The sequence below is a fragment of the Typopeltis vanoorti genome, chromosome 19 (assembly GCF_054136105.1).
Source record: "Typopeltis vanoorti isolate ZY-2024b chromosome 19, IOZ_Tvanoo_1.0, whole genome shotgun sequence".
NCBI lineage: Eukaryota > Metazoa > Arthropoda > Arachnida > Uropygi > Thelyphonidae > Typopeltis > Typopeltis vanoorti.
This window is the reverse complement of record NC_143567.1, coordinates 9,138,856-9,165,262: the sequence shown is the minus strand read 5'-3', so window position 1 is coordinate 9,165,262 and position 26,407 is coordinate 9,138,856. Positions and strand designations below refer to the sequence as shown.

The window sequence follows — 26,407 nt, the reverse complement described above, 5'->3', positions numbered from 1 at the left end:
AATTAAGGAGTAGGGTGTAGATATTATTAGAGCCTTAGGATTAGTTGTGATTGCCAGGGTTTCTGGTATATGTAGCTTTATTATATTTGGAAACCAAGTAAGAATGAGTTTTCAATTCTTGGAACATGTTTATGCTGTATTGTGTGTGTGACATAGTTTCACTTGGCACATTTTCTGATTTGTATTCCTTTGGAGTGTTTTCCATTGTAGCGACTTTATTTAAGCAGTCTGAGATTGGGATATTTCAATCTCTCAAGTGTTCATCTAATCAGGACTGTAGGGAATCTAATAGTTCGTTCAGTGTTTACAGAATCACAGCCAGGTTGACACTGCAAGCTCTAGACCACTTTGTGGGAATTTAGTATGTTATTTTTTGGTTGCTTAGTTGAGATTCTGAAGATACTTGCTAATTTATAGTTGGCTGTAAACATGAGTTTGTAGTAATTGTATGTTTGAAGATGTGATAATCAGAATGGGAAACTGAAAAAAATGACAATTTCGTTTTGATTGTAGTTTTATCATGTTTTCCAATTCAGGTTTTTTTTTTTTTTTTTTTTAATGATTTCAGTTTATACATAGGTTTTCATTTCAGTTTTTTTGATTTCTATAATTTGTCTTTTTATGTATATATTATTTAATATCTATTATGAATTGCTTCAATATTCTCATTAGCATACAGCATCAATTAATCTTTTTAAAATGACTCTATTTTTCTTTACCTGTTCGTTATGACGGGTAACTTCAATTTTTCTTTGTTTTCCAAACATCTTGAAATTTAAAAATGATTGAACATGTGAGTGGGAGCAGTCATGTTTTTGCATTGCTGCTATTAAATGGTTAAGGTCAGCATATCCATGCTTATTCCAAATGGCCTTCTCTCTGGAGAATAAACAAGGCCAACAAAAAAGTCTTGACTGCACTTCACATCCAGTTAACCATTCTACTATACTGTATTGTACGTGTGTAGAGGCTTAAGTGCTGTGAGGACATCATGTTGGAGGCTTAATGGATTTTTTACAACACTCAAAAAGAATTAAAATAGACTTTAATACTTCCTGTATTTCGTCCTAGTCACTAGGACATCTACGGGGATTACAAAAAAATTAATGTAACATATGCACAAATAACAAACAATACTAAGCCCAACCACGTGGGTGACACTAAAGTCCTATCTAGGTAGAGCGCCCTCTAAGGGCAGTAGTAGGTGGCCTGGAATGTAAGGTGGGAACTCTGGTGATGAGTGTTTCCCAAATCTTCAGAAGCTTAATGCACCCATATTTATTGAGATTTGGTTGGTTTTTGAGAGCTGCTGCTGCTTCTAAGAAAAGTCTCTCTTTCTTGAATTTGCTGTGGTGGAGCATGGTGGTTTTCTTCCATGATACTCTGTGGGTGGTGTCCAAAACATGGTCAGCCAAGCCTGAATGGCCATAGTTGTGTTTGAAGATGTAAGACTTGTGTTCCTCTAGACGGATGGATGCTGATCTGCCTGTCTGTCCAAAGTACGCCAGCTTACAGGAACAGGGTACTTTGTAAACTCCAGGCAGAGAGAGAGGAGGGAGCTGATCTTTCGTAGAACAGATAAGGGTAGCCAGTTTGCGGTGGGGCTTATATGCTGTGTGTAGATTGTATTGTTTTAGTATCTTGGCTATTTTTTCAGATGTGCCACGGATGTAGGGTATGGTGATGGCATTTTTAAAATCTTGTTGACGAGAAGGAAGGGGAATGGGGGAGGAGTTGATTATTTTTTTGATACTGTGATCGCTGTAGCCATTGGAGAGGAAAGTGCTGTGTATGTGGTTAAGCTCAGTAGTGAGGGCGGTTCCACTGGAACAAAGATTGTGGGCTCTCTTGGTAAGAGTTTTAATAATGCCATATTGCTGAGAGGGGTGGTGGTGGGAGAGTTTGTGAATGTATCTGCCTGTGTGTGTGGGTTTTCTGTATACGGTGAAGGTAAGTGTATCATTAGGCAGGCGTGTGACTAAGGTGTCTAGGAAGGGTAAACAATTGTTCTTTTCCTTTTCCATAGTGAACTGGATTCTTGGATGTAGACTATTGAGATGACTGAGGAAGGAGTCTGACGTGTCTGGGCCATGAGGCCAAATAGAGAACACATCATCTACATATCTTAGCCAGATAGAAGGTTTGAGTGGGGCTGAGTCTATGGCTCGTTTTTCAAAATCTTCCATATAGAAATTGGCAAGGGGGGGTGAGAGGGGGGAACCCATGGCAGTTCCCTCTATCTGCTTGTAGATTTTGTTGTTCCACGAGAAATATCCAGAGTTAATGGCAAAGGAAAAGAGATCTAAGATGTCAGAGGGAAAAACCTTTTCTAAGAGAGATAAGGTGTCAATTAAGGGAATATTGGTAAACAAAGAGGAGATATCAAAGCTTACCAATATGTCTGTCTTCTTCAAGGTTAAATTTTCTGTGAGGGCTTTAAAGTGGGTCGAGTTTTTTATATAGGAAGGGGACCTTCCGGTGAGGGGGGGGGATCAGAGAGTTGGCCAGCTGTTTAGATAGTCTATAGCAAGGTGCATTGGTAGCATCTACTATAGGCCTGAGTGGGGAATTGGGTTTGTTTACTCCGCGAGCAAATCGCCTCTACACATGCTACACTCGCAGTGACGAACGCCGCCATTGGCTCCTTACATTCAGAGCTCTCCACCGTTCTTAACCCTGAACTTTGGTCGATTCTTTCTGGCATTTCGGAAACTTCCGCACAGAAAGAATTCCAAAAAAAAAAAATAAATAAATAAACACATCAAGAAATTTAGCAACCTTGTGAAAAACAAACCACAACCACAAATTCAACCTCTCCAGACAGTAATAAACCTCTCTTCCAAAAGGCTCAACGACGATGCCGTCAGCGCCCTTTGCCTCGGCCATAATTTTGCCATCGCTCCAAAGGAAGTGCCGGTGCTTGACGTAATGGTGAACATCGAACGTGGAATCGGTCGCTTACCGTCGGAGATAGCTAACAACATCAGACTTGACGTAGCCAACATCCTCGCGCATTCTTCTCTGCCAAAAAGTAATTTATCATATGCCCAACGCACGGCTCTCCTGAAACTACGTAAAGAAAAAAGTATTCCCCTTCCTTCTCGTCAACAAGATTTTAAAAATGCCATCACCATACCCTACATCCGTGGCACATCTGAAAAAATAGCCAAGATACTAAAACAATACAATCTACACACAGCATATAAGCCCCACCGCAAACTGGCTACCCTTATCCGTTCTACGAAAGATCAGCTCCCTCCTCTCTCTCTGCCTGGAGTTTACAAAGTACCCTGTTCCTGTAAGCTGGCGTACTTTGGACAGACAGGCAGATCAGCATCCATCCGTCTAGAGGAACACAAGTCTTACATCTTCAAACACAACTATGGCCATTCAGGCTTGGCTGACCATGTTTTGGACACCACCCACAGAGTATCATGGAAGAAAACCACCATGCTCCACCACAGCAAATTCAAGAAAGAGACTTTTCTTAGAAGCAGCAGCAGCTCTCAAAAACCAACCAAATCTCAATAAATATGGGTGCATTAAGCTTCCGAAGATTTGGGAAACACTCATCACCAGAGTTCCCACCTTACATTCCAGGCCACCTACTACTGCCCTTAGAGGGCGCTCTACCTAGATAGGACTTTAGTGTCACCCACGTGGTTGGGCTTAGTATTGTTTATTTGTGCATATGTTACATTAATTTTTTTGTAATCCCCGTAGATGTCCTAGTGACTAGGACGAAATACAGGAAGTATTAAAGTCTATTTTAATTCTTTTTGAGTGTTGTAAAAAATCCATTAAGCCTGCAACATGATGTCCTCACAGCACTTAAGCCTCTACACACGTACAATACAGTATAGTAGAATGGTTAACTGGATGTGAAGTGCAGTCAAGACTTTTTTTTGTTGGCCTTGTTTATTCTCCAGAGAGAAGGCCATTTGGAATAAGCATGGATATTCTGACCTTAACCATTTAATAGCAGCAATGCAAAAACATGACTGCTCCCACTCACATGTTCAATCATTTTTAAATTTCAAGATGTTTGGAAAACAAAGAAAAATTGAAGTTACCCGTCATAACGAACAGGTAAAGAAAAATAGTCATTTTAAAAAGATTAATTGATGCTGTATGCTAATGAGAATATTGAAGCAATTCATAATAGATATTAAATAATATATACATAAAAAGACAAATTATAGAAATCAAAAAAACTGAAATGAAAACCTATGTATAAACTGAAATCATTAAAAAAAAACAAAAAAAAAACCTGAATTGGAAAACATGATAAAACTACAATCAAAACGAAATTGTCATTTTTTTCAGTTTCCCATTCTGATTATCACATCTTCAAACATACAATTACTACAAACTCATGTTTACAGCCAACTATAAATTAGCAAGTATCTTCAGAATCTCAACTAAGCAACCAAAAAATAACATACTAAATTCCCACAAAGTGGTCTAGAGCTTGCAGTGTCAACCTGGCTGTGATTCTGTAAACACTGAACGAACTATTAGATTCCCTACAGTCCTGATTAGATGAACACTTGAGAGATTGAAATATCCCAATCTCCGACTGCTTAAATAAAGTCGCTACAATGGAAAACACTCCAAAGGAATACAAATCAGAAAATGTGCCAAGTGAAACTATGTCACACACACAATACAGCATAAACATGTTCCAAGAATTGAAAACTCATTCTTACTTGGTTTCCAAATATAATAAAGCTACATATACCAGAAACCCTGGCAATCACAACTAATCCTAAGGCTCTAATAATATCTACACCCTACTCCTTAATTAGCAATTAAAACAAATAAAATATGGCCCTAAATTTATACCAATCAAAATAAACGCAATCTTCAGTACCACCTATTACGGAACACATCTATCTTATTCACTCACTCTTCATAATTTCTTTTTCTAAAGGAGGAATGCCTGCTCGAAATGGTCAAAACACAAAAATATACTCTTACTCACCATGCTAGACTGATTTTTGAAACTTCTTGGAAGTTTCATTATCTGCTCTGAAAATATTACTCATTCCATATGAAATTTCAATCACTTATTAGAGACCATTCTACAATTTTATTTAACCATTTATTCTGCTGTATGCCACATGTCAAATCCACATATCATTAATGTACAGATTGAATAACAATGAACCAAGGACTGATCTTTGAGGCACATCACTGGTTACCTTGAATCTTGCAGATTCACACCACTTATACACGACATTTTGATATGTCAGTCAGCCATATCTCTTATCCATGCCAATAGTTTATAATTCAATCCCAAATTCTCCAATTTATGCAAAAGTATTCCATGCTGTATTCTGTTAAGTCTTAGCAAAATCCAAAAGTATCATGGTATATCCAATCCCCTTGTCTAACTCAGTGGTAACATTACTATAGAATATGAGCAAGTTGCTAAAACATGACCTTCCCTTAGTAAATGCATGCTGTTCATTGCAAAGCAGAGATTTTCTATAACCCATTTCTGAAAAAACAATAAAAACTTTCATATTATCCAATTATTTAGTCTTGAATGTCTGTTGACTATTTATTTTGATTACTTGTAATCATATTTGAAAATAATTTTTATTTGTAATCAAACTATCTACCATTCTTTTCTTTACAATTTGCAAAATGCAGTAAAGTATTTGTTTTTAATTTTTAAAAATAAATAAAATATTTGTTTTTAATTTTTGATATTTATTATTTTCTTTAATAACAGGTGATGGAGCTGGTGTTGGTAAAGGAAGAACATTAGCTGGAGTCATTTATGAAAATTATCTTTTAGGAAGGAAGCGTGCTGTGTGGTAAATATAATTATTTTATTAAAGAAGTAATTTTCTGTTAATACTGTTTTTACTGAATACCCAGTAAAAACTTTGAAATTAAAATTCTTAAAGAACAATCTTCCTCTCTGAAGATTAAATTACCATAATAACATATTCAAGAAACTGATTTGTGTACAAGATTCAGAGTAATAGTGCATCAGTTTGTCACTTTCCTTATGAATGAATTAGTACTCACTTTCTAGCTTCTTCCATCATCCTAACATATCATTCTTACTAGTATCATTAAGCATAATTATGGGAGAAATTCACCTTTCTCTTTTCCCTTCCACTTTTTGAGGATTGAAGATATCTTTGGCTAATTAGAATTGTTTTTGGTGTAATAAGAGTAATTTTATAACAAAACCTTAGGTGGGACCCATAGTCTAACAATAAAACTAATCTCATCTAGTTAGATGAGATTAGTTTTATTGCTTTAAGACTGCTGATAATGAAATGTTTCTCTACCGCTCCATCCAAAAGAGAACAAAAATGCATGAGGACAGTAATTTACAAGAACTAAGAGCAGATGAAAGTTTGTAGGCTAACAAAATAGTAAGTAGCTACATCCAGGTCACTGTCATCCGGTTATGCATTCAAGTTCTTTTTATCACTTTTATATTCTGTATATTTATTAGGTTGTTTAATAACTTGTGTTCTAATTAGTTATATCATATGTCCAGTTTGAGATGTCATTGTTTCTTATTTTTATTAACATATTCTTTAAGCTATCAATCCATTTATTGGATAACTCTGTTTGCAGGCCTGCATTTATCATAGTTCACTTGTGCATCTACAAATGGGTGAGCTTATGAGAGACAAAGAAGTAAAGTTTTCATTTTAGTCTATTAATTGTTTATTATATACAATCAGATTATACCCCATTTAGTTTCACACACAAAGTAGTTTTTTTAGTATGGTAGATAGAGAAAGGATTATAAATTAAAAAATAAAACTTGGATTAACTGATAGACTAGTAATTAAAATGAGGCACCAATGTAAAAATCTCGCATAAATGTTTGTTTATTATGTTCGTTTTTTACAAGTTATATGTTTGAGAATTTTATTGTATGAAAAATATGTTTTGTTATTCAGTGTTATAATTATATGCTTAGTATTATTGGAACTGCCATGTGGTTAAATGGTAGCGATATAAAATAATTTACTTGTGGTTATAAGTAAGCAAACTTATGTATTGAACATTATCATTCTTAAGAAATAATGTAGAAATGTTGAATGTATAAAATAAATTGTTGTTTGCTGTTGTGTTTGTAAGCATGTGATAGTGGCAGCTATGTGTGATGTGTAGTTTCACCGTGGATCTTGAGGAAGGACATGTGCATTGGTTATTTTTTTTGTATAAGAGCTGTCGTTTGAGAAGGAAAAGGCAAGAAATAAAGAAAGAAAAGATTAGGCAAACAGAGGAGTTGTCACCTGGTTGCAGGAAGGCAGGAAAGTAAAGAAGAGACAAGCAGGAGAGTAGAGCCAGAGAAGTTTATATAATCTGTGGAGTTAAGTTCAAATAATGTCTGAGAAATTTTATATGCATTCAGAATTACATTCCAAGGATAAGGAACTGTTCATGATAATGTTATTTTTGACCACTGAATATGTTTATATGTTTACTTGTATGATAAGGAACTGTATAGCCAATTTATGCTGAATTAAGGCAAGTGATATATATTTCTAAAAATAATTTAGAATTGTGGTGAAAGTTCTAGAATTGGAATTGCATTTTGGAACTGCTCAAGTAATATATTCCTGTTTGGTTGTGAGACTTTTTCTTCAAGCCTATTTCAGATAATTGGAAAATAGATGTATTAAAAGAAGCTTCTGTATGGCTAAGCAAGATTACGTATGTTTAACTCAGTGCTATTTTCAACATGTGTTTGTACAAATATCTTGTTTTGTCTCTAAATATTAAATAGAACATGAAAAAAAAAATTGAGCTTAATTATGTTAAAAACAGTCATTTAATTATTTCTTGTAGTTAATATATGTTTGAAGTAAATATTGTGAATTTTTATATAATTAAGTTCATTATTTTGAACACTGCATATTGATCCTGAAGTCAACACACTATCCTGGATCTTGTACATTCTAACCTTCAAAAACAAAAATTAAATATATTGTTATTTTACTCCACTACTGTCCTTAAATATACATTGAACATAGGTAGGGGATTGACATGCGTATAGCTGAACAAGCTCACATACTTGTTAAAGTATCGCAATCTCATGCTTTAATTATTAACAGAAATGGCAAAACCTAAAAGAGGGTGTGAGAATGTGAAGACTTTAATATTAACACCAGTAATGCATACTGTGCATCATGTATCTTTTAGGATTGTTTAGAGATGATTGTTGGTAAAATTATATTGATGAACGCTGAAAGATCTGATGAATGACTTTCAGACATCATTTAAGATGTAGCCCTTATTTCTGTGAGTGAATGATAGCAGTAAATTCTTTGAATTGGAATGAAAGGAAGTTTTCATATAGATGGGACTTGGTGGCTGTATACAAATCAATAACATGATTTGTGGTAGATGAATGATATGCAAGACGAGATATTTCTTCTTTCTAATTTCAGAACTTCTGCTTCTCTTTTCTCTTGGAATCTACTGCTGTCATTTGCTCACATGACTTCCTTAACTGAAATCAGGGTTTCATCATCAGATCCTTCAACATACTTGAATATAACTTCTAATGGCCATCCCTAAACAGTTCTAAGATACAAATGATGCATTGTTTATGTCCTATTTTGATTGCTACTATTTTAACAGCTTATCTGAGTTTTTGTTTTTTAATTTGTAATTCTATCTTTATCTACTACTCCAAAAATGTCACTTGTCTTTAGTATAGGAAACAGACAGTGTATGATCGGATTGTATGTAATACCAACAAATGTTAAGCTCTCTATTTAATCAAGGAATGTTTTGTCACTGCATACATACTCCTGTTGGAAGAGCTGTTCAAACTCTCGATTCCACATTTGATTTGATATAATCAAATGTAGGAAAGTATAATAATAATTCTACATGATTAATTTCACATAATTACCAGCTTCCTAATAGCAATTGACTTCCAAATTAATCTTATATCAGGATTCCAACATTGTCAGATCTTATGCTGCAGACTTCTAAGGTACTACTGCATATGAAACATGGGACTTCTGCATTACTTCAACCTTGGTATCCTTTCTGGGTCTGGCTCCCACTGATGAGACCTCAGTAGAGGTCAAACCTGGTCTGGGTAGTGACCCTTCCCTATGAAGGGTCACTACCTAGATCCTATGAAGTCCTCCCATGACTTTTGTTTAGCATTCTTGCTAAACAAAAGTCATGGGAGGACTTCATAGGATTTTACACAGTGTTTAACATTCTTGCATTTGTCTCTGTATTCTCTAAGAGCACATGCTGACTTATTTGATAGGAACTTTTGATAAGCTTTCTTCTTTTCCTTCACTGCCTCTTTAACTTCCTCTGTCCACCAGGGAGTTCTGATTTTTTTGTCCTTGCAGACAACCTCACCACATGCCTCTCTGGCTGAATCAACCAGGGTTTTCTTCACTTTGCCACTGAATCTCCAAGGTTTGATTCCTGTTCTCAAACTCTTTAATTTTTTCTTCAATAATCTTTGTGTATTTTAGTCTACAGTTCACATCTGAGAGCTGCTCAACTTTTATTCGCTTTAAAACTTTCTTACATGTTATTCTTTTCAATATGAAATTCAATTTTATCCTGCTCAAGACTAAATAGTGATCACTTCCAATTTCAAATCCTCTGTACACTCTGGTGTCCTGCACCAGGGAGAAAACATCACTAACAACAATAACATAGTCAATGAGACTTTTCTTATTCCTTGCCTCTTCTCTCCATGTGAATTTGTGCACATTTTTATGTTGGAACATGGTGTTAGTAATAACCAGTCCATGTCCTGAGCAGAAATCCAACAGATATTTGCCATTATTATTAGCTTTGCTCTTTTCTCCAAATTTTCCCAAAATATTTTTGTATGTCTGACAATCATTTCCTACTCTGCTATTTAGATCCCCAACAAGGACCAACTTTTCCTTTTTCATTGTGTCAGTTGCTTTTTCTAAAGCCTCAAAAAATTCCTCCACTTCTACCTTAGTAGAACCTTCTGTGGGACCATAGGCACAAATAAGTCTCATTTTCCAGTTCCCCATTCTCATATTTGCCCACATTACTCTACTTGAAACTGACTGCCATTCAAGAAGATTAGCCTCGTATTTTGTGTTGAATACTATGGCTACTCCTTTTCCTTGATTGTCATTGCCTGAATATAACATTTTGTATTTATTGCTCAGAAAGATCTCACCAGTTTTTGTCTTTTTTTGTTTCAGTCACCCCTATTATGTCGATCTGGTACTTATCTAATTCCTCAGCTTACTCCATTTCTTTGCCATTCAGGCTTCTTATGTTGATAGTACCGATCTTTAACTCTGGTAATGTTGAGTTGGGATTTGTTTTCAGATTTGTTCCAGTAGCTGACTTTTCGCTGTTCGCTCTGGTTCCTGCGAAAACAACAGGGGCTTTGTTTAACTGGGGGACGCCCCAGCCGGCATGAAATTTTGTCATGTTGTACCATCATTTTTTATTTTGGTTTAACCAATACGAATACAATTTGGTTGGCTAAACCCCAAATTGCCAGCCCATCCTCGTGCGTTCAGTATCCAGGTAGATACCCAACAGGGTGCACCACGAGAAAGTGAGGATTGGACATTAGGTCAGAAGCCCTGGTCGGTTCTCCACATTCCTTTAAAGGTTATGTGGAGGTCTCCTCTCAGTTATACAGCTTTGACCCTTAAGCACCCCAGTTTGATAATTAAACATACAAATTTGTTTTTTTAATACTGACCATATTGTAATGTGTACAAACATCTTGCATTCTTTGCCTACCAGTTTCACTAGGTGTCTAGCTTTTTCAAGGCGTTGACGGAAAAGCATAAAAAACTAGAAAATGCAAATTGAAAGGAACATAAAAACATTGTAAACAATCTGGTAGCTAAGGTTACACGTTCGCATGACAGAGACTGAAAGGACTTATTGTTCTTATTCATTATCATGCATGTGTGTTTGTTGTAAACACGTAATGTGATTACTTGCCAACTGTAGTTCAGATGGATTTAGAGAGAGAGGATCAGGTTTTTCCCCAAACTGTTCAGAATAGTACCCTGATTTTTGTTGAGGTTTCTGCCGGTTATTAACACTATTGTGGATTCCTTGAATAAACGATGTCTGTAGTCTTCATCCCAATATGGCATGGAGCTGTTTTGCCACTCTATCGTGTGGTTAAACATACAGAAATGATGTGCTAAGCCGGAAGAAATACTTCTGTTGTGGTTTACATCGGCAAACATGCTCTTCTTGTCTGATCGCCAAACTCCGCGAAGTTTGTCCGATGTAGGCAAGACCACAGGAGCAAGGAATGTAATATACTACTGGATATATGTAGAATGGCACCTGATCTTTTTAGGGATCATAAAATCATAAACATCAGATAGGTTTTAGGGATCCTAAAAAAATGCAGTTGGCTGTTGTTTTCCACTTCCAGAGCGAATTTTATCTTGTTATGTATTGAGTTGATTTTATTCACAAATGATTTTAGGTTTTCTAAGCTGTCTTGCCATATAATGAAAATATCATCTACATATCTCCACCACATAGATGGTCTAGGGGAGATTGTGGAGAGAATTTCTTTTTCAAGTTTTTCCATGAAAAGTCTGCACAAGATGGTGATATCAGGCTTCCCATTGCTAGGCCTTCTAACATCAGAGTGGTCTTCAAACCAACCACCAGCATCAGACAGGTTTTAGGATCCCCAAAAGATAAGGTGCCATTCTACAAATATCTAGGAGTATATTACGTTCCTTGCTCCTGTGGTCTTGCCTGCATCGAACAAATTTCACGGAGTTTGGAGATCAGACAAGAAGAGCATGTTGGCCGATGTAAACCACAACAGAAGTATTTCTTCCAGCTTAGCACATCATTTCTGTATGTCTAACCACACGATAGAGTGGCAAAACAGCTCCATGCCATATTTGGACGACGACTACAGACATCGTTTATTCAAGGAAGCCACAATAGTGTTAATAGCCGGCGGAAACCTCAATAGAAATCAGGGTACTATTCTGAGCAGTTCGTGAACAAACCTGATCCTCTCTCTCTAAATCCATCTGAACTACAGCTAGCCAGTAATCACATTACGCGTTTACAACAAACATTCATGCGTGATAATGAATAAGAACAATAAGTCCTTTCAATCTCTGTCACGCAAATGTATAATGTTGGATCCTACTTCTTCTCAATCTATACCTTGGATCCGATATATAGTTATTATGATGTTCTTAACTAGTTGATAGGTTGCAAGTTGATTTCTAATTCAAATATAAAGAAAATTTATATTTAAAGACTGCACCACTATATATCTGAATTAGTTCAAGAATTGAAGAAAAACCAACTCTCAACTACCTTTCCTTTATATGTTGTTGTTGTTATTATATACTAGCCAAGTATATTTAACATACTTAATTCACCCGCCTTGGTTCGAATATTTTATGAATGGTGCAGTAAAAGAGATTCAGGCAAAATACAACTTTTGATTAACAAAAACAAACATTTAATTTTAGAATCACAAATTTTGCACGTAAGATCAAATCACTAAATAAGTTATTATAAGCACTCCAGCCTTTCTGATGATACAATCATACAAACTCAGACAATGATAAATCTGTTATCTGTAATACAGTCTTTTCACAGTTCCTTAAGTTCCAAATACAATAAGATTGTAGTAACACCTCTTCACTAGCAAACACTTTTAAATTTACACTTTAGCTAATCTCCGCAATAGTTGCTGTTATTATAGGGATATTCTAGGATGAAACTCACACATATTTCTGTATAGGAATATTAGTGGTTGGAATATTCTTACCGATAATCTTCTTTTTTCATCAACTTATATGCAAACACGTTTTATAACTGTAAACACTTTAAACATAAATGGCAATCATTAAAATAAATCTTCTAAACAATAACTGAATTAATCAACGGTTACAATGCACATAATCAAATGTTCTTGCATGAAGTACTACTGATCACTCGTGAATTAAGGTAACACACAATAATTCCTTAACTTGAAGGTTTATATTCACAGTTGTCCATTCCTCCGGCATTCAATTAATTCTTTAGGCACTATAATTCTAAACACAGCTATCGTTAAATTTCAACTTTACAGCCTCTACTTATTCTCTAGTTACTCTGTGCTATGCTTCAAGGTTCCGTATATCCTTGAAATTAAATCTCAACTCAAGTATCGCCAGTCTATCAGTTGTCACTCAGCTGTCTTCCGTAGCTATAATTGTTATTCTACAACTTATTAGCTAACTGCTTCTCGACTACTGGACTTTTATTAGCTGCTTGAGCCGACTCGCTATTATCACACTCTCATTCCCCGAATGCTGAATGCTCCGATTACAACCAAATGCCAATCCTCTCTCCTTATCTCTTTAATTTCAGCATTCCTCGCTTATATATCTCCTCTTCCCACCTAAATTGTTCTCGTGCTCTCTTTAACTCAAATCCTTTTTAGTAAACTTTCAACATTCTCCTCATGCACTGTTCCAAACTCGCGCTTGCTCACTTACATACGTCTCCATGACAACAAAACAAAACAATAAAATTGAGGTATTGCATAACGCTAGACTTCTACAAGTAGGAATTAATAAAGAATATTTGCATTTCAATTAATACGCAGTTAGAATATCAAATACAAATTCTTAGAATATTAACATAACAATAAATAAAATAGTTTAATAATATTTAATACAGAGTCTTATTACTATTAACACATATCATTGATTAAATAATTAAATATTAGATAAAATTAAAGGTAGTTATATGAATATTAAATTATAAACAAGTGATTTACATTAATTAATCACAAGTCTAGCCTTTCTGATGGAAGATCATGTTGGATTCTGAAGCAAATAATAATTACTTAAATCTCTATATATTCAGAATCCAACAGTAACCTTAGCTACTAGATTGTTTACGTTTTTATGTTCCTTTCAATTTGCATTTACTAGTTTTTTATGCTTTTCCATCAACGCCTTGAAAAAGCTAGACAGTTTGCTAGAGAAACTGGTAGCAAAGAATGTAAGATATTTGTACGCATTACAATATGGTCAGTATTAAAACAATAAATTTGTATGTTTAAAGTTTTTTATGTGAGTTTTCCTCTGTTTTTAAATTTTTTTGATAATGCCAACTCACGGTACTTCATTATTGAAACAAAGGAGAAAAATAAGAACACCATGGTGGACACAAGAAGTTAAAGAAGCAGTCCTCGAAAAGAAGAAAGCATACCAAAAGTTTCTAGCAAATAAGTTAGCAGATACCTTTAAAGAATACAGAAAGAAATGTAAGATAGCTAACTGTGTATGAAAGTAGCTAAACAAGAGTCATGGAAAAAACTTCAGTAAGAATATAGAAGATAAATATTAGGAATGTGGCAAAACATTCTGCAGGCTATTGAAAAAGCTTAAGAAATGGAGTATGTAAAAGGAATCATGGATAATAAAACTATATAGAAACTGAAGATAAGGATGTTCTAGATGTCTGGATTACTTTGAAAAATTAAAAAATGAGAGAGGCACTGACAGCATGATGGTAGGAAACATTTAAGAGAAGTTCGGTCATGAGTACATATCAGTACTTGAGATGGAAAGAAGCAATCACAAGCCCTGAAATATGGAAAGGCAGCTGGAGTAGATATTTGACCAGAAAGGCTCGAGTATGGAGGTATAAATGTTTTGCAGTTAATTACTGCAGTTACCACACTGCATAATTCAGAGGACCTGATCAGAAGGTTGAATTCCAGATGATTGGAGTAGAGCGCTCTCATATTTCCCATCTATAAAAGAATAAAACTGAATGCAAGAATTACAGAAGAATTTCTCTAGTAAGTGTTCCAACTAAAACTTATGCAAGCATACTGGAAAACAGGCTCAGATAAATTGTGGAAAAGAAACTGGGAGAAGAACAAGCTGGATTCAAGCCCAATAGAGGTTGTCAGGATCAGATTTACACTCTACTACAAAATAGTTGGGAAATCATGGGAATATGACAAAGATCTGAACCTAAGTTTTGCAGATCTGGAAAAGGCATACGGCAAGGTGCACACAGGAAAAAGCTTTTCAAAACACTACAGTTACAGGGTAAATGGAACATTATACGGGGCAATATATAGTCTTATGTTCAGGTTGTAAATCAGCAATTGGAATTGAAGGGAATGCAGAAACATCATTTGATGTAAAATGAGGTGTAAGACAAGGATCCACTCTTGTTCATCACCTATACAAATCATGTTACGAAGGAAAGTGGCATTAAACCTGATATTTGAACTGGAAATATCAATCTTTGCTGTGTACAGATGATGATGTACTCCTAAACACATTCAGTGCAAGTCTGCAGGATTCTCTAACTAAATTGAATAAAAGCTGTAACAAATTTGGCATGAAAGAGACCAAAAGTATGAAAATAGGAATGAACATAGAAAACTTCAGCTATATATACTGCATGATATGCATATGATATGCATATGGTATGGATGCATCTCATTAAAAATGTGGCAGCTCGAGAATTGGACTGTGTATGTGTGCATGAAATGTAGGCAGAGGGAGACGCTACGAGACATAAGTATCTCAATCTTGGGATTTAAGCAGCATCGGAGATAGTGCTCAGGAAATGGGTGAAACTCAGTTTGTGAATATCAGTGGTGTGTTGGAGGATAAGGAGAATAATAAAGATGTACATGTGGATTTAATTTTGGGCAGTATTGCAGCTGGAGATGGTTTGTCTGATTGCCATGATTGTATGTGTGGATATAAATTGAAAGCAGGATGTGTGGAGAGAAAAATGAACTGCTGAGAACAGAGATTGAAGGAATGGAGACTGAGTTGAAGAGGGTGAATGAAGTTATTAGGAGGATGGAGAGGTCGGCTGTGTGAGAAGAATGAAAGCTGGTGTAAGAGAACAGCATCAGAAAGCAAGGGAGAGACAGAGGAAGTTGCAGGAAGTCAGAGTGTAGAAGCAAAGCATCGGAGAACAAGGGAGAAAGCAAGGTAAGAGAAATGGGAGAGACACTGGAAGAGAGGTGAATTGCAGAGTCAATAGAGTGTGAAGCAAGGGATAGAGAGTGAGAGATGAGGAGGAGGAGAGAGTGGGAGAGAAAGAGAGAGAGAGAGAGATTGGAAGCTATAAGAGCCAGGGATGCCAGCAAGAGACGGATGAATGAATCTGTTCAGAGCATCATGTATGGAAATTCACTGATTTGGGGTGCACAGAGTAGAGTCCAGAGGAATGCTTGCCTGTTGGAATAATAGAAAGTGTGGCACTGACAGTGAAGAGGAGTAAAAATATAGAGATGATTGTAATGTTCGGAATGAATGACCTGAGAGGTAGTGTGAATCGTGTAGCACAAGATTTGAGGTCGATGCTAGAGATAATGCAACAGAAATGTGTCCAAGGAAAGGCAGTGCATGTACTGCCCCCGGTATGAAAATGTGGAGTGGAGGAAGAGTGGTAATAATGAATGAGATGATAGCAAGAATGTGTAGAAAAAGAGGTTAGTAATATGTGGATGCGTGGAGTACATTTTAGGATAGAAGAGAGTTAATACAAGAGATGGATTACATTTGAATGCAGAGGGATGGTAACTGTCTTTGAGGAGACTGTTGTTTATTGGACAAGAGTGCAGGGATGTCCTCATGTGGAAAATAGTGGCTTGAGAAATGAGAGGGTGTACATTATATTACAGAGCCAGGTGAAATGCGAGGGGAGTAATAATGGCTATAAGAATACTGGCAATGCACTGGTTTTTCTGTATACAAATGCTAGGAGCATTAGAAATAAAGAGAATGAGTTTGTGGTATTGATTGACTCAGCCTCTCCAAAGGTTTTTGATATCAGTGAAACTTGGTTAACTGAGGAGGATGTTCTAACGGATCAAAATCAAAGGTTATAGCCTATTTTGGCAGGATAGGGAGATGGTGGTGGAGTGTTACTTATGATAAGAGATGAATTGTGCACTCTCAGGGTGGAGAATCTCAGTGGAAATAACACTAATGGCTTTGGGAGCATATGGTGTAGAATGGATGTTTATAAGACAAGATATATAGTGGGATGTTGCTGCAAACCAGAGAGTATAGATGGTGATGAGCATGAAATGTTTAGGCAATTAGTTTGGCAAGTGATCATTATGGGAGACTTCAACTATAGTAATATAAACTGGACAATGGAGAAAGCATGCAGTAATAAGGGAACTCAGTTTTTTAATTTCTTGAGGGAGAACTGTTTTAGGGAGCATGTGATTGAGGGAACACGAGGATCAAGAGTTTTGGATTTGGTTATAGCATCAGAGGATCTGATTGTGACTCAGATGGCATACTTGTAAAATATTTCAGGGGTGTTTGATGCCAAGATGGCAGGAAAAGACCCAGAAGAAGGCCATGGTCTGGGCAGATTGATTCAGTCAGAAGTGCCTTAAAATGAAATGTTAGATAAGACAATATTGGATTGCTGACAAGGAATGACTAATTTGGAGGAAAATTGTTATTGGGTAGATTAGTAATAATGTAAAATTAATCATGTAATACTGTCATAGTAGCCTGAACACCCCTTGTGAGTACATATCAGAAAATTGATGATGTTATAATACAAAGTAAAACAAAGTAATAATAATACAAAGTAAAACAGGCAAACGTACACCTTCATCTATGTGAACAATTTAATTTCTTCTCATAAATTTCCTTATGTTTTACGCATAAGAATTCCTTCACTGTTTACCTGCAAGCCTTCACATTCTAGCCAGTATATACACATAAACTCTTAAGACTACCCAACACAAAAACTAGATGTCATTAACACACTAAAAAACAAGGCTTTGAAGATTTGAGGTTGATGTTAGAGATAGTGCAACAGAAATGTTTCCAAGGAAAGGCAGTGTTAGAGTTATGTTGAAGTGAACAAGCACTTAAACATAAATTAAATGTTATCAGCAATACCTTCTTGAAAAATGACTACAGCAAAAATACTGACAGCAAAATTCTCCCCTTAAAAACAAAAATAAACTAGATTACAATAAACTGTAGCCATCTCATACATTAAAGGGATATCAGATGAAATAAGCAGAATACTACACAAATACAACCTTAATGCCACCTTTAAACCTCCTACAAAATTAAAGAACTTATTCAATCCATCGATCCACTTCTTCCTCCACTGGCCCACCATACCATATTCATTGCACCTGTAATTTGCCCTATATAGGTGAAACAGGATGCACAATTTCTATCCAGAAAAAAGGAACATTAATGGCACATTAAATTTAATAACTATGGTAAATCTGGCTTCCTGATCATGCCCCAATTACTCTACATAGAATTAACTGGAAAGGTACCTGTCGTTTACATCACACCAAAACATTATATGAATGTAAATTTAAGGAGTCGGAGTCTGTGAAATTCTTCTCAACCATCCTCATCTTAACAATAATAGTGGTCTACCCTTATGTATAATGAAGATTATACATAAGGGTAGAATATGTATAATCCATATTCTTGGAATTATACATATTCTACCCTTATAACCATTTGGTCTAAGAGTTAGTTATAATTAGGACTGTAGTAATCGAAGATCTTAGCTCTAGTTATTTTAGATTATTGATTAGGCCACCAGTTTTCTGCATTAGAACTATATGAATTTGTTCTCTGTTGATGTTATAAATAGAATACAACTTTGATATAGTTTGTTTTTTTTCACTAGAGGTCAAGCCAGTAGAATAACAGTTAATCACATCATTGTCACTTTGGCATACTATGTGAAATATAATATAGCTTGTCTTTGTTTATATATGTGTATACTCCACATAATGATTTTATCATGAAGGTTGAAATGTTGGGAAATTGAATTAATTATTCCTAACAGGGTTGTAGTCTCCATAATTTACCAAAATGAATGCTGATCACTGTATAACACTAAAGGAAAGGAAACATTAGTGTAATTAGAGACAACGGAATGAAATGACCATAGGTGACGAAAAACAGTTCTTATCCCACAGACACATACAAACAAAACAGTTTTATTGTAGCCAGATATATTTAGTTAGACACCAAACAGTGTCTAACTAAATATATTTGTCTTAACATCTTCTTTCAAATTTTCATTTGCAAGAAATGCATGGTAACACCTATTTATAATACAATCATTGGGTGCAGAAAACAATTTATGTATAGCAAATTTTATAATGCAAATAAAGATTTATATGGATATCCATATGTAAGCTATAATATGTGTGGGTGGGTGTGTAATCCCCATGAATATGCAGAGAAGAAAGAAAAGCTGTAGTGTCCTAGGCTATAATGGACAAACTAATAAAATCATAGATAAGATGTTTTTGGCAAGAGACATTAAGAAAACATCCCAAGCCTGCAAATGAGTGCTGCTGTCTTGGATGGAAATAAACCTGAACAAGTTTTAAAAATGGATAAGTCATTAAATAGAAGAAATGATCAGCAAGAATTTTATACATAGCTACTTATAATTTGGATATTGTTATTGGTGATGACATAGATTAGTAAACTTGGAGAGCTTGACAGTATTAAATGGGATACGATTGGAATAAGTGAACATAAATGAAAAGGAAATAAAATTCAAGATGTGTGGTGAAATTCTAATCAAAATTCAGTTATGCTTTAAAAAAAAAAAAATGTAGATATTTTCTAGAATTTTTAAGAGGATTGGGAGAATGTTAAGAATATTGGCTTTTACCATCTGTTTTATGGTTATAACCTTTACTGTAAAGGATAGGATGTCATTTTTAAATAGATTTATCAATTGTAAGTTTTCCTCACTTAGGAAACAGATTCATATTGTGATTTCCATTTAGGTTTAGTGTTTCTAATGATTTAAAATATGATGCTGAACGAGATTTAAGAGATATCGGTGCTGGGAAGATAGAAGTTCATTCATTAAATAAAGTAAGTGAATATTTGAAATATATTTCTTTAAACTTGTTTAATTAGGATAAGCAACAAAACAGATTTTATTATTTTAGAATATGGTTTTGGAAAGGTAAATTTTGTGTTTTGGAAAAATCTTCAAATAGACTGACATATTTGAAGAAATATGTCAGAGAAATATTGTCGCAAAACACGCTGTACCTGAAGTCCGATGTGGGGGGTGCACCATCCTGCATGAAGATGGTCAAATCGAGACATCCTCTTTGCTGCAGTTGTGGAACCACAGAGTTCTGTAGCATATTGGCATGCCTGTTAGCATTGACAGAACAGGTCACTGGTCCATTTTGGCGATTTTCCTTGTAAAAGTATGGACCGATGATAAAAGATGCCATAAATCCACACCATACTGACTTTGGGCGAGTGGATAGGCATCTGCAGACACACATGCAGATTAGGTGCAGCCCAAATGCGACAGTTGTGTGTGTTAATATCGCCGTTCAAATAAAAGTGCGCTTCATCACTCCATAAAATCTGCCATGGCCATGCATCATCCACTTCCATGCGTGCCAAGAATCTCAAAGATAAGTCGATTCGTTTGGTCGCATCACCAGGGCGCAATTCTTGAACATGACTGATTTTATAGGAGTAAAACTTCAACATCTGATGTAGGATTTTCCACACCGTGTGTATGCGATATCCGTTTGCTGGGATATTGCTCGTTCACTGCTGGTACCCTGCATATTCGTCATCTCCTGTTCCACAATAGCAGTTGCAACTTGTTCAACTTGTTGGTGATTGATTGGTTTACGTTCTCTGCCTACCTGCACTGCTAGAGTTCCAGTAGTTTCAAATCGCTGAATCAGTTTTCGTAAGTTTGTTACGATAATTGGTCCTCTTCGTAAATTTTTCATATGCTGAAAATCACGAAGACAAGCACTGGCATTATTTTCTGCTGATAATAGAGTTTGACTAACAAAGCACGCTCACGTAAGGTAAGAGGCATCAAAAAGCAGTTGATAAGAAATCTCGCAGGCTTTCCTTTTATTGCATGATCGCTCACAAGAAACACGATAATGCAAGTTAATGCATTTTACTAGGTAAACAGCACCAAAAGTTCCCCTGTTGGCAGCTTTTGGTGCTATTTTTTTTTCGTTAAATTGAATCCCCATGTTCCACTGTGTACGTCTACCAAATATTGGTGCGTTTCGTCGAATACATTATTCGCTGGAGGGCTCTGAACACTCGATGTTATTTTATAATCACCCGGTATATAAATTATCAAAAGCATGCATTAAAAAAAATAGGGATTAAAAGCATACATTTAAAAGAATCGACATAAGTAACATAAAAATGCTACTTGCATAAAATATTATGCAAAAACATAAAATGCCACTGTTGTTTCATTACACTGCATTAAATCTTCTCTGGTACATAAATTATTAATGTCTACTAGGCAGCATTGCAAAAGGTATACCATGGTTTGTATTTCACCACATGAACAGCTGTCATTGTCTGTGTAACCCCATCTGGTCATATTCTGCTTTGATCTTCCCATTCTGGAGCAAAGTCTATTCATTGTCTTCCATCTTTGCCAGTCTAGATGTAAGCTGGAAGAAAGAGATTCATTTAAGTTCATAGCCTCTGGAGATTGTTCTTGCCACATTGTTGACCTTTTATCTTTTATGAAATCAACCAACACTTCCACTGAGTGAATAAAAAGTTTTCTTGATCTTAGCCTCCTATGTACAATATGTCCATACAAAGGATGCCATTTGTCATTTAGTTGTTGTTTCTGCTCATATCTAATCTGTGTTGTCCTTCTGATGCGAGGAGATGCAATACCAAACAGTGAGTATAAATTGTCAATTTTTGTAGATTTAAGGCAGTCGATAATGTGCTGACATGTTTCATTAAAGAACTTTGTCAATAATTTTGACATGTTGTAAAATTCGTGCAATAGAAATTTTTAAATTTCATGCATTGAATTTTACAGAGGTTGTTAAAATGTGTAAATATAGTAAAACTACACGTTGCCATGCTAATTGTAAACCCATAGGGAGTATCTCGCACAAAGAGTAACACAGAATTGTTCCTAAAATTATTAATTAGTATAAATATTCAAGTTGTCCACTTTATGTATGCTTATCAAATTGATATTGGGAAAAATAGCCTAGTATTAAAATGTTTACCTTAAGTAAAAAAGATTATGTCTGGGACCTAAAAGCTAACTATAGCGCTGAAGGTCATTCAAGCAAGAAAGTTTACCACCTTCTTTGAAGGTCAACACCACTGAGGTCAGAGTGATTGTAGGATATTCGGGGGTCTCTGACCATGAAACATGAACATCTGAAAATGGTAAGTTTTATTCGCTTTTAAACTGAAGTTTTAAAACGAATAAAAGTTGAGCAGCTCTCAGATGTGAACTGTAGACTAAAATACACAAAGATTATTGAAGGAAAAATGAAAGAGTTTGAGAACAGGAACCAAACCTTGGAGATTCAGTGGCAAGCCTTGAAGAAAACCCTGATTGATTCAGCCAGAGAGGCACGTGGTGAGGTTGTATGCAAGGATAGGAAAATCAGAATTCCATGGTGGACACAGGAAGTTAAAGAGGCAGTGAAGGAAAAGAAGAAAGCATATCAAAAGTTCCTGGCAGATAAGTCAGCTTGTGCTCTTAGAGAATACAGAAACAAATGTAAGAAAGCTAAACAGTGTGTAAAACTAGCTGAACAAAAGTCATGGGAGGACTTTGGCAAGAACATAGAAAATAAATATCAAGAAGGTGGCAAAATATTCTGGAGGTTGTTGAAGAAGCTTAGGAATGGAGGAAAGAGTGCTGTAAAAGGAGTTAGAGATGATAAAGGTGAAATGAAAACAGGAGAAAAAGATATCCTTCAAATATGGAGTAATTACTTTGAAAATTTGCTAAATGAAACAAGCAGTAATGACAGCACAATGATAAAAATCACTGACCGGAAATGCAGGCAGGAATACATATCCATACTTGAAATAGAAAAAGACATCAAAGGCTTGAAATGTGGAAAGGCAGCAGGAGTAGATGATAATCGACCAGAAATGCTAAAGTATGGTGGTATAAAAGTCTTACAGTGGCTGCACTGCATAGTTCAGAATGTCTGGACAGAGGGACGAATTCCCAGTGATTAGAGTAGAGCTCTCATAGTACCTATATATAAAAAGGGAAATAAAACTGAATGTGAGAATTACAGAGGTATATCCCTATTGAGTGTCAATGGTAAGATATATGCAAGTGTACTTGAGAAACGGTTGAGAAGAATTGTGGAAGAAAAGTTTGGTGAAGAACAAGCTGGATTCAGGTCAAATAGAGACTATCAGGATCAGATCTTCACTTTACGACAGATAGTCGAGAAAGCATGGGAATATAACAAAGATCTGTATTTAAGTTTTGTTGATTTGGAAAAGGCATATGACAAGGTGCCAAGAGAGAAGCTATTCAATATGCTACAGTTATATGGTGTCAATGGGGCATTATAACAAGCAATACTTAGTCTTTATTTGAGTTGTAAGTCAGCAGTTAGAATTGAAGGAAGTACAGGAAGATGGTTTAATGTTAAATCTGGTGTGAGACAAGGATGTACATTATCCCTTCTGTTATTCATTATCTATATGGATCACATTATGAAGGAAAGTGGTATTAACCATGATATCAAAATTGGAGATGTTAATGTCAGCTGTTTGCTTTATTTCGGACGATGTTATACTTCTAAATAAATCCGCTACAAGTCTGCAAGATTCTCTGACTAAATTGAATAACTGTTGTAATAGATATGGTAAGATAGTCAGCAATAAAAAGACAATGAAAATAGGCAGAATCATTCAAAATGTCAACTGTGTTGTGAATGGAGAACCTGTGGAACAAGTAAAACATTTCAGCTATTTAGGCACGATTTTTAGTGAAGATGGTAAATTAAATATGGAAATAGACAACAGAATCAGCAAAGCTGGTATGGTAGGAAGTCAATTGAATAAATTCATATGGAATAAGAGAGAAATTAGTCGGAACACTAAACTAGCTGTATACAAGACAGTGTTCAAACCAGTTTTAACTTATGGATCTGAGAGCTGGGTCAGAAGTAAAACACTTGACCAAAGACTAGAGACCACAGATATGAGAGTCCTGAGAAAGATTAGAGGCGTGAACAGATGGCATCAATGGCAATATCATATTTAAAACGAGGATATTAGGAAAGAACTGTACATTGTCAGCATCCAGGAATTCGTTAGCAGAGCTAATCTCAGGTGGTATGGTCACCTAAATAGAATGGGCGAGGAAAGATTAGCAAAACAAGTGTTCTCTGCGAAGTTGGCAGGAAAACGACCCAGATGAAGACCAAGATATAGGTGGATTGATAAGGTACAAAGTTCCTTAGATGATAGAAATATAAGATCTGGTAATGTTGGAGTCTTGACAAGTAACAGACTGATTTGGAGGAAAATTGTAGGTCGGAAGTTAGTAATGATGTAAATTTTTCATGTAGTACTATCATATCCTGTACAACCCTTGAGGGTACATGGCAGGAATTTGATGATGATGCTAAACGAGAATGTCGCGGATAGTAAAGATTGAGATTGTAATGATAGCATAGCATAAGTAAGGATAGTGACCACCAGAATTGTATATGAGAATCTCTCCTCACTTTAATGGGAAGTTCAATATTGTTAGAAGTTGATATTCATGTTAAGATTATGAAAAGAGTTGGAATAAAAGTGTGTACCAGTGTAGATTTATTTTAGGTTAAAATAAAATGTGTTTTAAATAATAAAGTAACACGTAAAAACAACAGTGATATCTTTAATTAGTAAAAGGACAGATATTTCGTACTAAAATTAATAGTACATCTTCTGCGTCTGTAACAGTAATAGGTATGGAATACAAGCAAAACGTTCGGTGAATCACCTATTAAAATACAATTGTTTCTGCGTGCTAGGAAATAATAGAAATAACAAATTCAATCTATTAAGATAAATGGTTTTTTTACATAAGATAAAAGTCTCCCAGATCTTTGAGAGAGACATACAGTCATTTCTATTTACATTCGGTCGGTGTAAGATAGTTTCACAACTTTCTTTGAATAAGCATTCATATTTGAATCTGCATCAATGGAGGAGAACTGCTTTATCCCACTGGACACTATGAGTACTCAATGCTGTGCTGTGCCAGACCAGACTTCAGAGGTTTGTTATAATCAATATAATATTGATGTTCTTTTATTCTTTTTTCCAAAGAACGGCCAGTTTGTCCAAAATAAGAGACATCGCATTCGCAAGGTATTTGGTAAATGCCAGCCAAAGATCAAGAAGACAGTTTATCCTTTGTAGAAGGTAATAAAGAAGAAATTTTGTTGGTAGGAATATATGTTGGAATCAATTGATACTTTTTCAGAATTCTACCTATAGGTTCTGAGATTCCTGGAATGTACGGAATAGGAACTCTGCAGACTGTTGAAGAAACTGTAGGTGTTAGAACATAAGAGTCAAGTATCTGTTGGATTTGATTGGCGTTGTAATCATTTGATTCCATCAACTTTTTAATGATGGAAAGTTCTTGTTATAAGATTATTGGGGAAGAGCAAACTTTGTGTTCTATGAATTAGAGATTTAAGAATGCCAAATTTTTGAGACGTGGTGCGCAGAATTTTTGTGAATGTATCTGCCAGTAAATGTGGGTTTTCGAAAGATGCTTGTAGATAAGGTACCAGAAGATGTTCTAGTAAGGAGGATGTCCAAAAATGGTAAAGTACCAGAGTTTTCTTTTTCCATAGTGAATTGGATGCGTGGGTGAAGGTTATTTATCCGTTGTAGAAAAGTGGAAAGTTCATCTTCATTGTGTGACCAAACAGCAAAAACATCATCGACATAACGGTACCAAAGAGATGGTTGAGGATGAATGGATTAGAACATAGTATCTTCGAATTGTTTCAAATAGTAGTTTGCCAAAGGTGGAGACAGATGGCTACCCATGTCAGTACCTTCAATTTGTTTGTAGATTTTGTTTTTCCAACTGAAATAACTTGAGTGTATGACATATTCGAATATCCTTGCAATATCTGGAGGGTAATCTTCATATTAAGAATTGACTGTGTCAGTTAATGGGATATTGGTGAACAGAGAAATGATGTCAGAACTGACTAATATTTCAGAATCTGTAATTTTAATATCCTTGATTTTTTTCAAGAAAATCTGTTGAGTTTTTTATATAGGATCTGGAATGACCAGTGAGAGCACTTAAGGAACGTGATAATACTGTTGCAATCTGATAATCAATGCAATTTACAATTGCATTGATTATCGGATAGGTGGAGAATCAATGCAATTTACAATAGGTCATACAGGAAAGCCTTCTTTATGGATTTTTGGGAGTCCATAAAGACAAGGATTCTTCCAAAGTAGGTGCGTATTTTATCCACGTATTTCGGATCCCAAGTTATAACCTCATCAAGTAATATATTTAGTTGTTTAATTTGTGAATTAGTAGGATTACG

General features: G+C 35.4%; 1 protein-coding gene across 1 annotated transcript in view; it reads left to right on the top strand.

Annotated features, from left to right (window-relative positions):
* LOC150095842 (protein strawberry notch homolog 1-like) overlaps positions 1–26,407 on the top strand; it is a 447,536-nt gene that overhangs the window by 89,638 nt on the left and 331,491 nt on the right. Inside the window, exons 5-6 of the mRNA XM_090408811.1 lie at positions 5,741–5,825; positions 19,814–19,904. Of these exons, the coding sequence (XP_090264937.1) occupies positions 5,741–5,825; positions 19,814–19,904 (176 nt within the window). The remainder of the gene's footprint in view (positions 1–5,740; positions 5,826–19,813; positions 19,905–26,407) is intronic.